The 18,233-nt window shown below is 38.4% G+C and overlaps 1 protein-coding gene across 7 annotated transcripts in view; it reads left to right on the forward strand.

Annotated features, from left to right (window-relative positions):
- Window positions 1-18,233, forward strand: part of FBXW11 (F-box and WD repeat domain containing 11) — a 170,901-nt gene that overhangs the window by 112,057 nt on the left and 40,611 nt on the right. For 6 of the 7 annotated variants that reach the window (XM_006015730.3, XM_006015728.2, XM_006015727.2 and 3 more), the window contains 2 exons: window positions 1,363-1,425; window positions 5,319-5,544. In XM_006015730.3, the coding sequence (XP_006015792.1) occupies window positions 1,363-1,425; window positions 5,319-5,544 (289 nt within the window). Of the gene's footprint in view, window positions 1-1,362; window positions 1,426-1,677; window positions 1,803-5,318; window positions 5,545-18,233 lie in introns of those variants that run through there. The other variant, XM_025206103.1, reaches the window with a different exon arrangement.

The raw sequence follows: 18,233 nt of genomic DNA on the forward strand, positions 1-18,233 counted from the left end.
ATTAATCGTCCTCGTTTGGTGTTGAAATGCATCTGTGATTCACTGTTATCGCATGTGGAGGAAGAAAGGATACCTAATGTTCTCTTAAGCTTACATAGTATTCTGGAAGGAGGGTTGACTTCTAAGGGATCCTTGCACAGTTAATATTGCAAAGATTAATACTGCAGAGATCATATAATCCAAAAAGATAGGTCAATAAAAAGAATACAAGGCTGGGAAGCAGGATACAGTATACAAACAAAAGTGAATGATGAAGCTCTTAGTCCCATCTTTTAAATTTTTTTCTAGACCAAGTGTTATGTAGCAGGGAAGATGAATAATGTTAAAATGGATTACTGTTATATAACTTTTGTTTATAAATACAGTTTTTCCTGACAAGTCCCTTCATTAATCCATTATCAGTTGGCCAATTTCTTGTAGGCATGAGTGATGGAGGGGGTGGGTGAGTGCATGGTGGGAAGTTCAGTGACTAGTAATTATAAAGGTGTGGGGGAGAAGTAAGATGGAATGGATGATTGCTGTAGTCTTAGAAGCAGATTTGAGGGAATGGATGTGGGTAGATAATGGAGAAAAGATGGGAGTGAACAGAGGATAACAAAAATTGGGGTGAAATAAATGTAAAGATGAACTATGCTGACAGAGGAGGATTAGAGATTACCATAAAGAACAGGAAGGGAGAGGAGAGTTGTAAAAACCAAAACGGAAATGTAAAAGGGGAGAAGACAGAATTTTTGAGAGGAGAGTTTGTAGACACTGAAAGAAAAGTAGGGGAAAGACAGTAGCTACTAAATCTCTTTGAGACATTAGAAAGTAATCGTCAGAGCACCTAAAGTATTCTGTAGACAACAAGCCTGCATTATTTCATTGAGCTAGATTATATGAAAGATTTATTTTATTTATAAATGTATTATCTTATTGCATGTCTGTAAAAGGGTGTACTGAATGAGTTTTTATGATCTCAGTGTCTGTATTTTAATTGTACATCAGAAGCTCAGTTTTGATCACTTCAACTGTTGTGGCATTTACCTCGGTGAAAGAGACTTATTTTCCATTGAGATGAACTTTGAAGAGCTACCTGTGAACTAATAACAAAAAAATTTGAAGAGGGGTCAAGAATGGAATTATCTTTACGGTAAATGGAACAAATAAACATTGGTACAAAGGAAACTTGAATACTTCCAGTTCCTAGGCTGTATGCAACTACAAGTTTCTGTTGCTGTGTTGTTGGTTTTTTTTGGCTGGCTAGCTGGCTTTTTTCTTCTCTGACCCCCCCTCACTTCCCCCCCTGCCCCCCCCAGGCTTAGAATATTTGTATAAATTAAATGTGGAGGAAATTCAAATAACATTTCTCTTTTCCTTTAGAACACATCAGTAATGGAGGATCAGAATGAAGATGAGTCTCCAAAGAAAAATACCTTATGGCAGGGAGGACTGAATTTCCCAAAGAAAGGATGTAAATAATTGAAGTGTTCTCACTGTCTTACATTTATGAAGCTTCCAAATGCTTGCCTTTAGAAATCTATTGTCCTTTTTACACACGTTTGGCTTAATCATCCTAAAAGTAGTTTGGCCTTCAGGAGGAAGACAAGTGACCAGTTTACAAAGTTGACTGATCTTTTTAGAATTTGCTTTTTTCATATCCTTTGAAATTAGATACAACTCCAGCTTTAAAACATACTTTACAGTGCAAAGTGCAACAGCCATCAATCGGTCCATTAATGGAAAGAATATGGTCCGAGACTATCCTACAATTGCAGGAAATGACTGTGGTATAGATTGTTTAACAGATGCTGTTCTGTAAAGTGAGTATCCCAGTCTCACTGCCCGTATGCTATGAATTTCTGTTCATTCTTTACTCTGGATTAGGTTTAAGCGGTTATCTTCAGAAAGTAAAAATCACAATCTTCTATCCCTGATCAGATCAACTTGCACTATGGAAGGCTAGTCTAGAGTTGACTCAGTCCCTCTGATGACGTGCTATGTATCAGTAGGATGTTTATGTAGAAATAATATGTAGATAAGTTAAAATATAGAATCTTAGTAGTGAAAACAATTGTTATCGAAAATTTAGCCTCATATTGATCGGGTTATCTTTCAGTATTTTGCAGCTCAAACTTGACTCCAAAATCCAGTGTTTATCAGTTACTTGTCAGAATATCATATCAATTTCATTAATTTAACTTTGATATTCTAATGACAAGAAATAGAATGTGAACTTCTAATTCCATTGCTAAGAAGGGAAATATCTTCTTGTGCTGCTGTGTTTGGGACTTGCCTGATACCAACTGAAATTTTTTTTAATAAAAAGTTACTTGCCAAAATCCTGCAGTTCATTGTATTTTTATTAAATTTCCTAATCTTTGAGATTTTTTGCTACCTGGGTATAGGAGCCAATTTCTTTTTCAAGCTATTGGGCTTCTGACTCGTAAACTGCTGGGTGGTGATCTAGCGAACAGCTATATAGTTAGGCATGGCAGGATTCAATTTTTATCGATAAACAGTGATTTCACCTGACAGTCTGATGAAAAAGTATTTTCACTGGCAATCATTGAAATTTACATACAGGAGACATTAAAAAAAATGAGGTGGAGGTAAAGAAATGATGTTGGGGGGGGAGGGATTTGAGATTACGTACACACGCACAGTGGCAGCTGTAGGAGCTGGGGACTGTGCCAGTAAGGCTGTGCTGGAAGGGGGTTTGGAGGAGTAGAGCTGGTAGCAACAGGGAGCTTGGTGCCACTGGCCACTCACTCTGCCCAGGTCCTAGCCAGGGAAGGGGCCAAACTCCTGTGGAGCCTGACCTGGCCCTTGTGTGATAGGGGTAGGAGCCAAACTCTCGTTGAGGTTGGGCTCCATGGGAGTTTGGCCCCTGTCCCAGCTGAAACATGGGCAGAATGATGGGTGGGCATTGCCAAGCTCCTGGGCGCTATAAGCCCTGTCCATCCTATCTCCCCTCCCCCAGCACAGCCTTACTGGTATGGTTTCCAGCTCGTGTGTGTGTGTGTGTGTTACACATGATAAATAGATAAAAATTGAAAATTACACCCCGAATTTTGTGTAATCCTGAAAATGTCAATGGATTAAAAATAGGAATAAATGCTTAAAAATAAACATTGATTTTTAGCCATCAAAATTAATTAAAAATGACTTGTATTATAGTACTTTTAAGCATGGTTTAGAGCTACTAAGGCCAAACTTCTGTCAGACTTTTCCAGTGAGCACTAAAATAATAGAGAATGGATCTTTGTGTTTACAAACTGAAACTTCAGGAATGGTCTCTAACGGTCTCTAAGACTTGAAATTAACTTTTACATGAGCTGCTGGATTTTGGTGTGAAAGAACAGGTTTGATTTCCAAGGACAGAAAGTTAGATAATAGCTTTTCACCTTTCTTTAACTTACCTCTATCTTGAGGTTTACCCATGCAGCACCTTGGCCTTTCATTGATGGTCACTAGCAACATGTTGTAGAAACAAGTGTTCTTGTAACAGAAAAGTGAAAGGAAGCTGAAGAGAACCTCATTGTGGTATGGATGGCTGCTATTTTCTGCATCAATTTTATGTTTCTTTGTGCCTGAATATTAGACTTAATTTGCAATTAGTCACAAACCGTCATTTATATTATGTAGACCAGTGTTTCTCAACCTGTAGGTTGACCCAAAAGTGGGTCGTAAGACTATATGAAAGGGTCACAAACAAACTTTAAAAATCAGTTCTCCTTTTAAATGAGAAAAATGTAGGAAACCATGACTCTTTCCTTGCAGGCTGACAGAGTTCTAGCCTTCAAGGGACTGCTTGGAGGACCCCTGCCCCACCCCATGCACTGCGGGGGCTGGGGGTGGGGGACAGCACGTTGGGTCTGGCCATTGATGTTTACAAATGGGTCCTGGTACAAAAAAGGTTGAGAATCCCTGATGTGGACCACGTATATTTGTAGCTATATTACAAATCATGGAACTATAGGCATTCCTGATGACTTGAGCAACACTCATATGTGCACAAAGATATGCAAAATAATCCCCAGCAGAGGAAATGCATAAAATGTCTTTGGTTGTAAGGTTTAAGATGCACTTTCTTAGTTTCAAAGGGCTTTTGGAAACTTGAATCCTGAAGTCAGTTGAAACTGACAGTGTCTCCTTGTCCTTTTAATATCTGCAGACCTTTTCAGAAGAGTTCCATGGATCAGTTGAATGCCCCTTTAAGTAGCTCATATAAAAAGCGTAGTGGGGTAATTTTATCATTTGCTTCTGGAGATTCTAATACATTCTAGAGTACATATAAATATTATCTTAGTCTGCGTGCTGTATTTTGTTAATGGAGCAGTTTCTCTTCCTGCCATCACTATTCTTGATTGCGTGGATATCTCATAGGTATAGGTCGCAGCCATGTTGGTCTAAGGGCATAGGCAGACAAGGTCCTTTGGGTAAATCTAATATATGTTATTAGACCAGCTCAAATAGTTGGAAAAATTCTTCTTTGCAAGGTTTTGGGTGTAAATACCCTTTGTCAGGCTGAGGAGGCATCTGCAGTTGGTCTCATGGCATTTTCTGTTACAGTTTGTGGTGTGATTTCAAACACTAGGTGGCACTCCAGGCATAATGATGGTTAGAAATCCATGTTACTTCCATGATGCTTCTTGGTATTGACAGTATGGCCTTGAACTCCATTTTTTTTTATTCTACTAGATTTAATAGCAATATTTTAGTAACTTACATGGGAAGATCTGTTGGGTAGCTAAAGATCCGTGGCCCCATTTAATTGTTCTGTGTGTTTGTATCTGTACACCCCCAGATGGCTGGAATGGACTGACGGAAGGGAAAAACTTCAGCTTAAACATACATAATGTCAGTCTTCTGTGATGGGACAACAAATAAAAAAAAATTGAGACTTTTTAATTTGATACTTCTAACTAAATTAACAATACATACCTTATCTTTCCAGTTACTTTGTATAATTGTAAACATTGAAACTAATGGAACTTGCTTGTGGTTGGAGGATATATGGTAGAAACTAATGGGCTTAAAGATATCTTTGTCTTAAATTGAATGATTGTCTTCAGTTTTCTTAACTTCTTAAAAAGTAAGACAATTCTAGTCTTTCTCTAGAGCTAGAAGTTTAAATAAGTGTAAAAGACTTCCCATAATGCATTGAAAGCAAAATATCCAAGTTCATCATTCTGGCATAAATGATCACATTAATTTATAATGTGTTGATGTATTTCTCTGCATTTTCTCTCACTTTGCCTGAGTGTTCTAATCAGACTTTACTTAGAAATGCATATTTCTATAAGCATTAATGTTTATCTTTTTTCTAAAAATAGATAAGTAATGGAACTTCATCTGTGATAGTTTCGAGAAAACGACCATCAGAAGGAAACTACGAGAAGGAAAAGGACTTATGTATTAAATATTTTGACCAGTGGTCTGAATCAGATCAGGTTGAGTTTGTGGAACATCTTATTTCACGAATGTGTCACTATCAGCATGGACATATTAACTCTTATTTGAAGCCCATGTTACAACGGGATTTCATCACTGCTTTACCAGGTAATAAACATTGTATATACAAGAGTTGGATGGATAAGTACTTATTGTACTATCATTTAGTGGATACGGGTGTGTGTGTGTGAGAAATATAAATTATACAGACATGCATAACATTTTTGACAGTGTTCGTGTTTGCATTATCTCCTGTAAATGCTCCATTGGATGAATATGTGCTAGGGTAACTTAAGCCATTCATTTCTGTGATTAATTGAACTGGCCACTGGATGCCAGTATTGTTCCACATAATGCAGTTTAAATAGTGTGTTCTAAAGAACAATCTCTTTTTAAATGAATTTCAGCTATTAACAACAATTGCACCTTTACTGCAAACTAGATCCCAGCTTTTTTTTCCCATACCAAACCCATAGGCTTAGAAAATGCTGTTAGATGCATGGTTTTGATTTGGCAAGTCTTTACTTCATTTTCACTACATTTTCTGTTCTATCCTAGGTTTTCTAAACTTTTTTTAATTAACTCCTCCTTAAAAAGGCTTGGATCAAGTAGTTTAGACATTTGTCTGGTTTTTGCTACTGAGTTTTAATAAAATAAAATAAAGTTGCAGAACATTTATGTAGTCCAGCTGTCATTGCCTACTTCAGTCATTCAGTTCTATGTAATGCCTCAGTTTAGCACAAACCTTTATCAGTATTTTGTATAATATAATCCTTTTATGCCAGTTCCAATAGAGCACTACGCTTCTGGATTTATGTAATCTCTGTGTTTGGACTTTTTGTTTTTGTGAGATGTGTTCTGTGGAAACAAAATTCAGGAAAACAGTTCACTGCAAGGTTTTGCTTTTGTGACCGTTTTGATGATGAGATGGTTTTTCTCACATCCAGTAACATTTCCTGCATTGATTCTACTGTATTCTGTATGTATTTTCCATATAAACAAAAATCATGGATATGGAAACCATTTGTCTCATAAAAATTCAAGGGGTTGCTTGGTAGAGTCATCTTTATTAATTTACTCGTTAGTTAAATAATAGGATAGTGTCCAGAACCAATTCTCCCCAGTCACTGATAGCCTGCTAGCTTGAATTTGGGATGTTTTGATGAAAGTTGCAGAAATCACTTAAACTTGTTTTGGCTGTTCCTGAAATAAGGTTAAGAATTAGCTTGTTTGTTTGCAAAATAGCTCAGTTTTTTTACAGGGTGTATTTGATTTAAATCATGATTTAAATCATGCTTTACATCACTGGTGGGAAGCCTCTATTTAATCATTGTTTTCTACAAAAATTACATTCTTGTTGTTTGATATCCTCTTGTCATTTAATGTCCTGAAACGCTGCACTTTTAGAGAGGGGTAAGGGCTTTCCTCTGTGTACACAAACTTGCAGAGAGACAATACAGCTGATGGGTAGGTAAATAGGGCTGTTCATGCTCATCTTCATATACTGCTGTTAACAAGAATGTTATCTCTGGAGACGCAAATCCACAGTTTGAGAAGTGAAACTAAGCATCACAGAGATGTTTAATGGGATCTTCTAGAGACTGAGCACCGAGTCCCATTGAGTAGAGTGGTTTTCTTTAATCTTTACTAAACTATAGAGGAGCCTCTGGGAACCCCATATGATTGGGCCCATAATATAGTCTATGGCCTGTTGTGACCTATTTATAAAACTTTTCTAAAAAAGTTACATGAATATATTGTCTCAAATAGTATATAACTAGAAGTATATATAATTAAGAAGTTATCCTTGTAGTATATAATTAGGAGTATCTTATCCTAATCCCTATTCCATGATTATATCTTTGAGCTTTAAAATATCTTAAATTAAAACTATATATAGGTTGTGGTTTTTAAAAAAAAATCTTAAAAAAATACAATTAAATAAAACAATCTGATTGAACTAAAAATCTGATTTTTTTTTTTTTTTTTTAATTGTTGATTTTTATCCACCCTGGTTTTTTACTTGGTAGACTTGCTCATTAGCCTTGTCGCATCTTTTCTCTGGCTTGTGTTTTGCTGTATTGTTCTATCCTCAGCTGTTTAAGAAGTCATATAAACAAATGACCAGAATATCCATATTGCCGTGCTCTTTGCATTCATTTTTGGTCAAATATGACACCACAGCATATAATGACATAAAATATTTGAAAGGGAGAGAAGCCTTGGCATAAGATACAGTGGGAGTCAGTTGGTGGTTTACATTGGTGTCATCCTGAGGGCAAACCTTTGAGGATATAGACAGATGTAACAGCTGCATCATTATAGCTAGGGACTAGGGCTGTGTGAAGCTTCAATCACCAATTGGATTTGGAGGAGATTTGGCCCGATTCAGTGGTCGAGTCTCCAAATCTGATTAGAGTCGGGAGACCCCATTAAAGGGTCTGAATCGATTCAAAGATTTGGATCAGCTGAGGAGAGGCAGGCACAGCTGGGTAGCTGCAAGTACTCCCACGGCTCCTCTGGCTGTGCCCGCCTCTCTAAGCGGGGGGAGCCATGGGAGAAGTTTCCCTGCCTGGCCCCAGCCCTCAGCATTTAAAAAAGGCCTGCACTCACTGGCTACAGCAGCGGGGTCAGGGCCTCTGGGGGCTCATGGCAGAGCCCCCCCATGCAGTGTGGGGCAGTGGGAGGCAGTGGGGATCACGTTCCCTCTGGCACTTGTGGGACAGCTGCCCCATGGCGTGGGTGGTGGGTGCAGTGTGGCTCAGCAGGGCTCTGCTTGCTGCCTGGGAGCTGGGGCTGAGCAGTGCCAGGCTCTAGCTGACAGGTGGAGCTGCCCCAGCTCTCAGCGTGCGGTGCCCTTCCAAGCCACACTGCACCTGCACCATGAGGCAGATGTCCCGTGAGTGCTGGGGGGAGTGATCCCTGCTGCCCCACACTGCATGGGGGGGCTCTGCCATGAGCCCCCAGAGGCCCTGACCCCGCTGCTGTAGCCAGTGACTGCGGGCCTTTTTTAAGTGCTGAGGGCTGGGGCCAGGCAGGGCAGCCATGGGAGCTTCTCCCATGGCTCCCTCCACTTAGAGAGGCAGGCACAGCCGGAGGAGCCATGGGAGAACTTGTAGCCATCCGGCTGTGCCTGCCTCTCCCCAGCCCATCTGAATCAGTGCAGAATCTCTGATTCTGATTCAGGTGAATTGAATGGGGACAGTGATTTGACTCGCTCACTGTCCTCTGAATCAGCTGAATCCGAATTGAATACTTCCCTATTTGCACAGGCCTACTAGGGATCTACTGAAATAATGGCAGAAGTGCACCATGCTGTGGCTGTAATCTTGAAGTTTTCTCCATGCACCTCCCTGCCGCTGATTGGCAGAGGAGCCCTGCCGCTTGCCTGTTGCTCCTGATCAGCGGGGGAGGCAAAAACTGTGGTTTTAAATATGCTCTGGTTTTTGCCCCTCAGGCTGCCACTGGGGCCCCTTGGCCAATCAGGAACAGGAGGCAAAAACCATGCCATGGTTAGAACGGCAGTTTTCACCCTCCTGCTTATCAGAAATGAGTGGTGGGGCCCCTTCATTAATTGAGGAAGGGGACCAGAGACTGCAAGATTAAAGGAGCCACTGCATAGCTGATAATTATGTCAGTTTTCTTTTTATCAGTATCGATACGATATGGACCGATATATTGGTGCACCTGTAATATAGGTGTATTTATTTCAACTCTTCATATAAGGAGCCACTTTCTAAGAAGGTCAGTATAGTATTATAGTGGCTGAAAGTCCCATTTGAGAGGGGTGCTGCATTCCACATACAGTACAGTAGGAGACGTTCTTACCCTGAAGTATTTGTGTTCTGCTTACCCTGAGTCTGGGTAGACGCAATGGAGAAAATATGCATGGTGCCTATTTTAAAGAAGGATGGAACCGGCAGCTTAGGAATAGGTGGGGTCATGTTAGAAAATGGCCATGACAAGAAGAAAATGAAAAATACAGTTGTAACATCAAAATGTGGCTTGAATTTTATGCAAAGCTAGCTTCAAACATGACTTAGCTGTCTGGTTTCATTGTGATTTTCACTGTGATGATTTTCTGGAGAGGTGGACACTTCTCCCTTTTAGATATCGTGGATACTGTATTCTGTACCAATCTAGTTTTTCAAACTGAACATTTGATTCTGAGAAACTGTTCAGGTCTAACTAAAAAGGATGCATGATAAAAATCAGGCTTCACTGGTTAAGGCATCATATACAGTATCATTCTCAGTTAATTTGGTATAAGTTTGCATTTACAGCTCCTTTGCTTTTCAGTCTGGAGCCTGATATGAACCTATTACTGATAAATCATCTGGATCACGTCTATGTATAAGGAGCCATGTGATTCCTCATTTATATATACACACTATATAGTTTCTATTGTTTAGGTACAATAAAATGTAAATACTGGGGGAGTTTTATAACTTTCTTATTTCCCTCATCATACCAAGATCACTGTTTTTCTAATTGGATAAAGTATAATTTAGATGGCTCAGACTTTTACTACAATCAGCTTCCACTGTCAATAAATGTATATTTAAAAAAAAAAGTCTGGCTGTCAGATCAATTCTAGGATTCTGTGCACAAGAGGAATAATGTACCTTTTGGATCAAACTCTTGTTGAAAAATTCTTAACATTTTCTAAAAATAAAGGTAGTCATAACATAAAAAATGTTAATAAAATGCCTGTTTCAAGTCCTACTTATTTAGAGGTAACATTCCTCCAAGGGATTCAGTCTCCACACACTGATTGGCTTTGCATGGTTGCTCTTTTGTTTGAGAAATAATAGTTTCTGACAGCTGTTATACAGCTGTGACTTTGAATAAAGCTGCCTCACAGCATTAATTGGGACCCTGTCTTGGGTTTTAGCTTGTTTGTGATTAGAGAAATTCTCAATTTATTCATTTTTAGACACAATATAAACACTGAAAGCTGGAGAGGGATGAGGGACCAAGGGACAGATTTGTTTCCCTTTTTGACCTTGAATATGACCTCCATCTCTTAGTTTCACTCACTTTGCATATGGCATCCCATATAAGTTTCTAAATCAAAAGGCTGCTGCTTACATAGAAAAAGCAAAATAAAAATTTAAAATTAAGCAAACTTGCCTGTTTTATTTAAAAAAAAAAAAAAAAAGTTCAGTATAAATATCAGGAAATCATATGTTCCCATTAATCTTATGTGGTGGAGGGGGGAAACTTTTCTATTATAAGGAATCTAGCTCAAACAGCATAGCAGATCCTCTGGTATACTTTTGGCTTTTTATAAAGAGCACATTTTCAGTTTAAAATATTTAATCCTAGCAATCTCTTAGGGCCAGTTCTATAGTAGTAGTTAAATATCATACCTTTACGAATTTGGCCTGTAGTTTTTTCTTGAGACCAGTTTAATCATAGAATGTAGAAATGTATTTACATGTGAAGGTTATTAGTCAGATGTGTATTTTTTTTCATTAACTTCAGATCTAACTTTGGCATACATACTGTGTTCACTTTACCCACAGCTTTTAATTTTACTTTTTGTAAAATTACTAGGTGTGTGATATTTATGCAAAGCTATACCTTTTGATAACGCCAAATGGATGTTCAAAATAGTTTGCTTTTACATTAGATGAGACTTCATTCTGCCAGTCTGTGAGCAAATTGCTATGTTCACATGGAGTCCCAGAGAAGTTCTGGAGTGTTGAGTTTGTAGGATTTTTTCCATGTATAAAAATTATAGAGCCTGATTCAATATACTACTTTATTTGCTTATGTTAAAATGTTGCCACTGTGCAGTTGTAATATTTTAGACTGGTTCATCTTGTGCTTTAAAAGTATAGATAAGAGCGTTGCCTTGGAAAAGAATTATAACTTCCTGTCTGACTCTGTAGTAGGTTATAATTAATCGATTTCATTTTTTCAAATCCATTTTAAATCATTTTTGATAACTTTTGCAAGATTATAAACTATATGATATTAAATGCTAGGGCATTCAGGTGGGTCTCTCCCTCTAAACAAATTTTACTCTTAGATTTTAAATCTTGATTCAACTTTTAGAATTGAGTCAATTTATTTTTAAAATTGTGGAATTCTGAATATAGCATACTGAATATTTTAAGGCATTAAGTTAGTTTTAACTTTTTAAACTTCGAATACATGTTGGTTGGTTTCCTATGCGTTTGTTGGCATAAAGAAAGAATTATGTGCAGTAAGTAGTTAAATAAATTTATTTTGGGTCTGTGACAATGATTCTCAACCCTTTTAAGCTTGAAGTTGCTTGAGTCCTAAGACTCAAGACAACATTTGGAAAATGCCATCTCTTAGTTTTCACTTGTAATTTTTTTTACTTAAAATAATAATAAAAAAAAATAATAGAGGAGTTCCTCTAGAAAAATAATAGAGGAGTGCCTCTGTTGCGAAGAACTCAGATTACAACAGGTCAGAATGTATTTAAAGTTGTGGGTTCCTATTTGAAATTTCTGGGTTTGTAACAGTGCTAACATATTATGGCACCCTTGAAAGTATCTCAGCGCACTCCAGGATGCCAGGGGACCCTGGTTGAGAATCACTGGTCTATGGTATACATTGCCAGATGTGCAGAATAGTTGTTCTGTTGCTCAGTTTGTAAACTTGGATCCTAGAAATTTAACAGTATCTAATAGAGTAAGCAGATACTGTTTGCTCTACAGTTAACTGCTCCATGTTTGTTATGGAAAGTTATCTTTGCATTGGGGTTTATTGTTCAAAACAGTATATGTGTTTTAACAAAACATGGAACAGAATGTTTGCATAAATGTAAAGATCCCTTTTATTCAGTATTTGCTATAGCATTTCCTCCGGATGCAGAGAGACTGAGAGATGAAAGTTGTTAAAACAAAGTAGTGCAGTATTTAGTGTAATCTGTATAAAGCATTTGGAGGCTCTGATTTAATCTCTTGTAAAACTGTGCTAGAATGTTTAATAGGTGTTTTGAATGTATTGTGGGAATAGAGCTAGTTGATTGTGCTGCATGTAGATGTGTTGAATGTCCAGAAGATGTATTACTTTCTGTACTAGGTTTTGTCTCCTGATTCTTTTTTTTTTTTTTCCAAGGACACCTGCTACATAAAATCCTTCAGCTCTTGGGTTTCATTGTTTTGTATGCAACTAAGTCAGATTCATGAGTTCAACTTTTTTGTTCGAGCAGAATGTTGTTGGAATGTGGTTGTTCGAAGTGCCCTAACTGCCACTGAATGATCGTTAAGGATACTGGTATTGCTTGAAGTGCTCCACCTGCTACTGAATAATCATAAAATAATCATAAAGGGATACTATACCATCAGGAGAAGGTATAGATAAAGTTGGAAAGATTTCTCTAGGTCTGGCAGAGGCCTACTGAAAGGACTTTTCATGAGTCAAATGGACTACTTTCTTCATCTCTTGATCTGCCACACTTTTTTCATGCAGTGTCAGCTTTCACACTTGCACAACAGCTTTGTATTTTTGTTACATTATGGAGACTAGTACTTAATACCCTCTGTGGAATGTGAAGCACCTTTTTGTCTTCAGCTTCTATAGATCATGTTTAAGTTCAGAGTAAAATTAAAGTTTTATCTCTAAATGTATGAAACCCTAGATATCTGTAATGTGAGGTCTCCGTTATGTATTAAAAGATCATGCCAACAGCATAGATCCATAGATGTTAGGGCCGGAAGGGCCCTCAATAGATCATAGAGTCCGACCCCCTGCATAGGCAGGAAAGAGTGCTGCGTTTGGATGACCCCAGCCATATGCCTATCTAATCTCCTCTTGAAGACCCCCGGGGTCGGGGAGAAGCACTACCTCCCTTGGGAGCCCATTCCAGATTTTGGCTACTGTAACTGTGAAGAAGTTCTTCCTAATGTCCAGTCTAAATCTGCTCTCTGCTAGCTTATGGCTGTTATTTCTTGTGACCCCCCAGGGGTGCCTTGGTGAGTAAAGCCTCACCAACTCCCTTGTGCACCCCCATGGTGAATTTATAGGCAGCCACAAGGTCGCCTCTCAACCTTTTCTTGTGGAAGCTGAAGAGGTCCAGGTGCCCTAGTCTCTCCTTGTAGGGCTTGGCCTGCAAGCCCTTAACCATACGTGTGGCCCTTCTCTGGACCCTCTCCAGGTTATCCACATCCCTTTTGAAGTGCGGCACCCAAAACTGCATGCAGTATTCCAACTGCGGTCTGACCAGCGCCTGATAGAGGGGAAGTATCACCTCCTTGGTTCTGTTTGTCATGCATTTGCATAAGAATTACTATTTTATTCTAGCATAAGAATTACTATTTTATTTCTGAAACTTTTCTTGAATTTCTTTGAACTCTTTGGCCAGGGAGACTGATATTGCTTCTACAGTGATGAAAATTTAGAAACATCAGTAAAAAACCTTTTTTTTTAGTATATGGCGCATAAATAATTGGTATATACATGTTCCAGGCAATATAATCTGAACTGCTTTAAATTAATTCTACTTTTGGTTAAAATTACATTATAGTTTTTACATTTGTTAAAAAAAGTTTCATTAGTCCAAAAATACTAAGCCCTTTTTCCAAATCTGAGAGAAATTTAAATAGTTCTTGGTTGCTACTGTCTATCCTGAATTTTACACCTGTGTGAATATAGGGAAAATGGAAAATGTTTGTGGTCTCTGGCTTACTGCGTCTTCAGTGGAAAAAGTGATAATTATGGTATGCTTTTCTAAAAGCAGTGGTAGAATGTTTAGTCTACGGGGTTTGTTCTTACAGAGTGAGGTTGTGGTTACTAAGTACTGTTAAAGGAAAAATGACATATTCAAACGAGGGGCAAAACTACATAGGTGATAAAGGATATTGCCAAGGACCCAGTACTCTATCAGTTGTTTTAAACACCATTGATTTTTTTTGCCTCATAGTTTTCAGACTGCATCAGGAAGGCTCATGGTTTTTCCAGACATGCTGACCAGATTTCTTTTAATGTGTCAAATGCAATTTCTACTGAAAAGACGCTAATTTGCAAATGCTAACTTAATTGTAAGATTAATAATGATTTCACCTCTTTGCCGTAATACTTTAGTATATGTATTCCAAGGTTAACAGGATATTATATAAATCATATTTTTTCCATCAACAACTTTGTAACTCTGACCTTGGTAACAATATCTTATGTCTATATTTTAAGGTCCTTTTTAGCAGCTGGTCTGTGAGTACTAAAGCTGGAGGAACATTGTATGTTGCATTAAACAAGTAAAATTCTTCCAGAGGTCTTTGAAATTTATTTCTAAAACAATAAAAATCTGCAGATCTGCATGATCTAAGGAACTGTTTTGTATCTAGCTTGAGTCAGTTGCATGGAACTGACATCCCACATTTGGGTTGCATTTTCATACAAAGTGATATTTACACTTTGAGCTTTGAAATCTCTGTGTATTTTAATTGTTTTAATCTTTTACTGAAATTCAACCAAATCTTCATCTGGTACCTATAATCAACAGCAGCTGTACTTTATCACTATTTTCTATAAAACTTCCAGAACCCTTTTTTTGGGAAGGGTGTATATGTTGTGTTTTGTTTCTCTGAAATGTATACTAATAAAGGCTTGCCATGCTTGTTAGGGGGAGAGTTTAGTTTTAAAGTCTCTTTCAGCTCAAGTGTGTTTATAAACAGGATTAAAATAAATGTTAGATATGTATTTGTAGCCTTTTTAGTGCACAGTAGAACTGAACTGCACATAAATGGAATAATGTGATAAAATCCTGCTTGCTGTCTGAGCTGATGGGCATATACATCATCCTGAAATATGTTTGGGACATCTATCTTAATGCACTTTTATTAGTATCATGTTTTATTTTCTGCACTTTTAATTTCATGTAATGAAATCAAACATCTTTATCACTAGAAAAAGTGAAAAATCAAGAAAGCTTATTCCTGCGTGGCTATACTCAACAGGCTGTTTTCAAGACTGAAAGCAGATGTATTTCATCAACGCCAAAGAGTATGCAGTATCCTCACACAGTTCTTAATGTTGCCACCTATTGGCTAAGTTGCAGACATTAAGGTCTGGGACAGACATTGTATAAATCAGTTTGACCCAGATCAGTTAAGTCTGATGCTGCATTCAGCTAGGTTTATCTCAAACTGGTTTCAGCCATTTTCAAACTGGTTTGTGTGTACTGAACATCTGTTCTGTTACAGGTTTAAACCAGTTTCTGATCATTTAAACCGGTTTATGTGTACTGTCTGTCCCTAGTGTAAGGGATGTTAGGGGGAGGTTAAATCTATGCAAAATAGCTGCCTGATATCAGGTAAGTCAGGATGGTTCGGGGGGTGGGGGCTACTAGGGTGTTGGGGGTCCAGTAGGCTGGAGGGGATTGGGGGTCTGCTGGGAGATTAGGAGGGGAGTGTGACCCACAGGTGGGGTGGGGCATGGGGTCCCCCTAGTGAACCCACACCCCCATCCATCCTGTTCTCCCCTCCCTCCCCCTGGGACTTGCTTACTTGGCTCCTGCAGCAGCAAACACTGATAAAAACAGCTGCACTCAGAGACGCTTGTGAGATGGGGGTTGAAAGCACTGGCTGGAGGGGAGGGAGAGGGGGCAAAAAAATAGACCAGCATTGCAAGAAAGGGCAGTGAAAAGAACAGCCCCTGGGCTGGGGCCAGTGGCTGGGTTTTCCCAGCCCTGACTGTGCAGGGGATGTGAACAGAAGTTCCATTCACCAGTTTGACCTAAATCGAATGAGTCTGGTACTACGTAGATCCAGGTTTATCTTAAACCAGGTTCTGCAGTTTTTAGACTGAGCTGTGTGCATGGAACTTCTGTACAGTTTCAGGTTTAGACTGATTGACAGACACTGAAACCGGGTCTGTAAGTGTAAGGTCGACACCAGGCTACGTTGAAATCGGTGGCCATTTTGAACCATATTTAACCTCCCAAATTTTTGTACTTAGCCATTATGTATAGATATATTTGACTGACATAATAAGCATCAGTGGCAATAAGCAAGCTTTCATTTGTATGTAGTAACATTTCATAAGAAGATTTCAAGATGCCACAGTATATGTTGCAAACCCAGTAGCAGACATCCTAGGTATGATATGATTGAGTTCTTTCAAACACTTAAGATGCTTGTTAATGGACTAGTGAGACACACTGGTTTATCTTAATGCAGGTGTTGGAAAGATAGAAGCTGGTTACAACTAGTTTAAATTAACAGGCCTTACTTTAGTTCCTTTAACTTTAGAGTAAATCTAGTTTTGAGGCTAGTCAGTACTGGGATCGTTACACGGAAGAGAATTCTTAAGAATCTGACTCCTGTGCCCCCAGGCTGCACTCCTGGTGTAACAGCTTCCACAGCAGCAATTTCCCATCTCATCTACTGGACTACTCCTGCACTTAGCTATTCTAAAAGAAGTATCCTTTCCCCACAGCTTTGGCAGTACTAACATGTCTTTCTGCAGTCTCGGGAGCCCTCACTGCATTGGCTCAGATTGCCTTCGTGTTTTGAAAGCTCTTTTTTAGCCAGAGCGCTTAGAAATGTGTTGGTATAACATGAAAACTAAGATTTTGCAGAAATTACATGTAGCAACTTAGTGATGCACCTCTGCCTGCATAATCAGGAAGTTTTTTACATTCAGGTACAAAGATGAACAACTGTTTTTTAACATATATTTAACGGTTCAACATCTTTTTTACATTTCACATACATCATTAAGCAACTCTTTATTCAGAGAAAAATGTAATATCTAATTTCTTTTTAAGTGCATGGAGTTTGAGAGTGATAACTGAGATGTTGTTTATTTTTAATCAGTTTTAGAAATGTAGCGTTTTTGTTGTTCTTTGCCCTGCTTCCTTTCCCTCTTCCCTGCCCTTTCTCCCAACACCCCCAGCAGCTTCAGATAATACTCTTTTAATTTATGTCGATTTGGTTTTGAAATATGTTTTGCCATTGAGAAATAAGCAAAGGTGGAGCTGGACCCTTCATTTTGAAAGGGACTTCTAAATTAATTCATATTTAAACCTATTCAGTACTTTTTTTACCAAAAAGATCCAATGTTCTGGAATGGATTATGATATTTCCACTGGTGTAGCTCAGGATGCTGTTAACATGCAACTTTTTTTCAATAGATAATTTATCCATAGCTCTGTGCTTCATAAAGTAAAGATGAATTCACTAGTTTTTAGGGAAAATAATTATTTAGTTTGTTGCCAGGAGATGGCAGTAAGAGACTAAACTGACAAGCATTTGCTTGTGTGCTAACAATTTAAACCTTTGTAAATGTTTCTCTTTTTGGAATTATTTCTTTGTTTCCTTTATTTTCATGACATCTTTGAACAACTGACACTATTTCGTTGTGGACGTTTAAAAAAAATCTTGAGTCCTGTGGCTACTTTTGGCTAGATGTTTCCTATGTTGTTAAAGTATATGGTTGTACAAATAATTACTTGGCAGAAGTCAGTTGTAAAAAGTTTAGTCATGACATTTCTAGCACCTTCCCCCCCTGCCCGCTTATTCTTTTTGGTCAAAAAATAAAATAAAAATTACAGTGATTCAAGTCCTATGTCCCTATAAGCCCTGTGAGGAGAGACTGGGGCACCTGGACCTCTTCAGCCTCCGCAAGAGAAGGTTGAGAGGCGACCTTGTGGCTGCCTATAAGTTCATCACGGGGGCACAGAAGGGAATTGGTGAGGTTTTATTCACCAAGGCGCCCCCGGGGGTTACTAGAAATAATGGCCACAAGCTAGCAGAGAGCAGATTTAGACTGGACATTAGGAAGAACTTCTTCACAGTTCGAGTGGCCAAAGTCTGGAA

Source organism: Alligator sinensis, unplaced genomic scaffold (assembly GCF_000455745.1).
Source record: "Alligator sinensis unplaced genomic scaffold, ASM45574v1 scaffold156_1, whole genome shotgun sequence".
NCBI lineage: Eukaryota > Metazoa > Chordata > Crocodylia > Alligatoridae > Alligator > Alligator sinensis.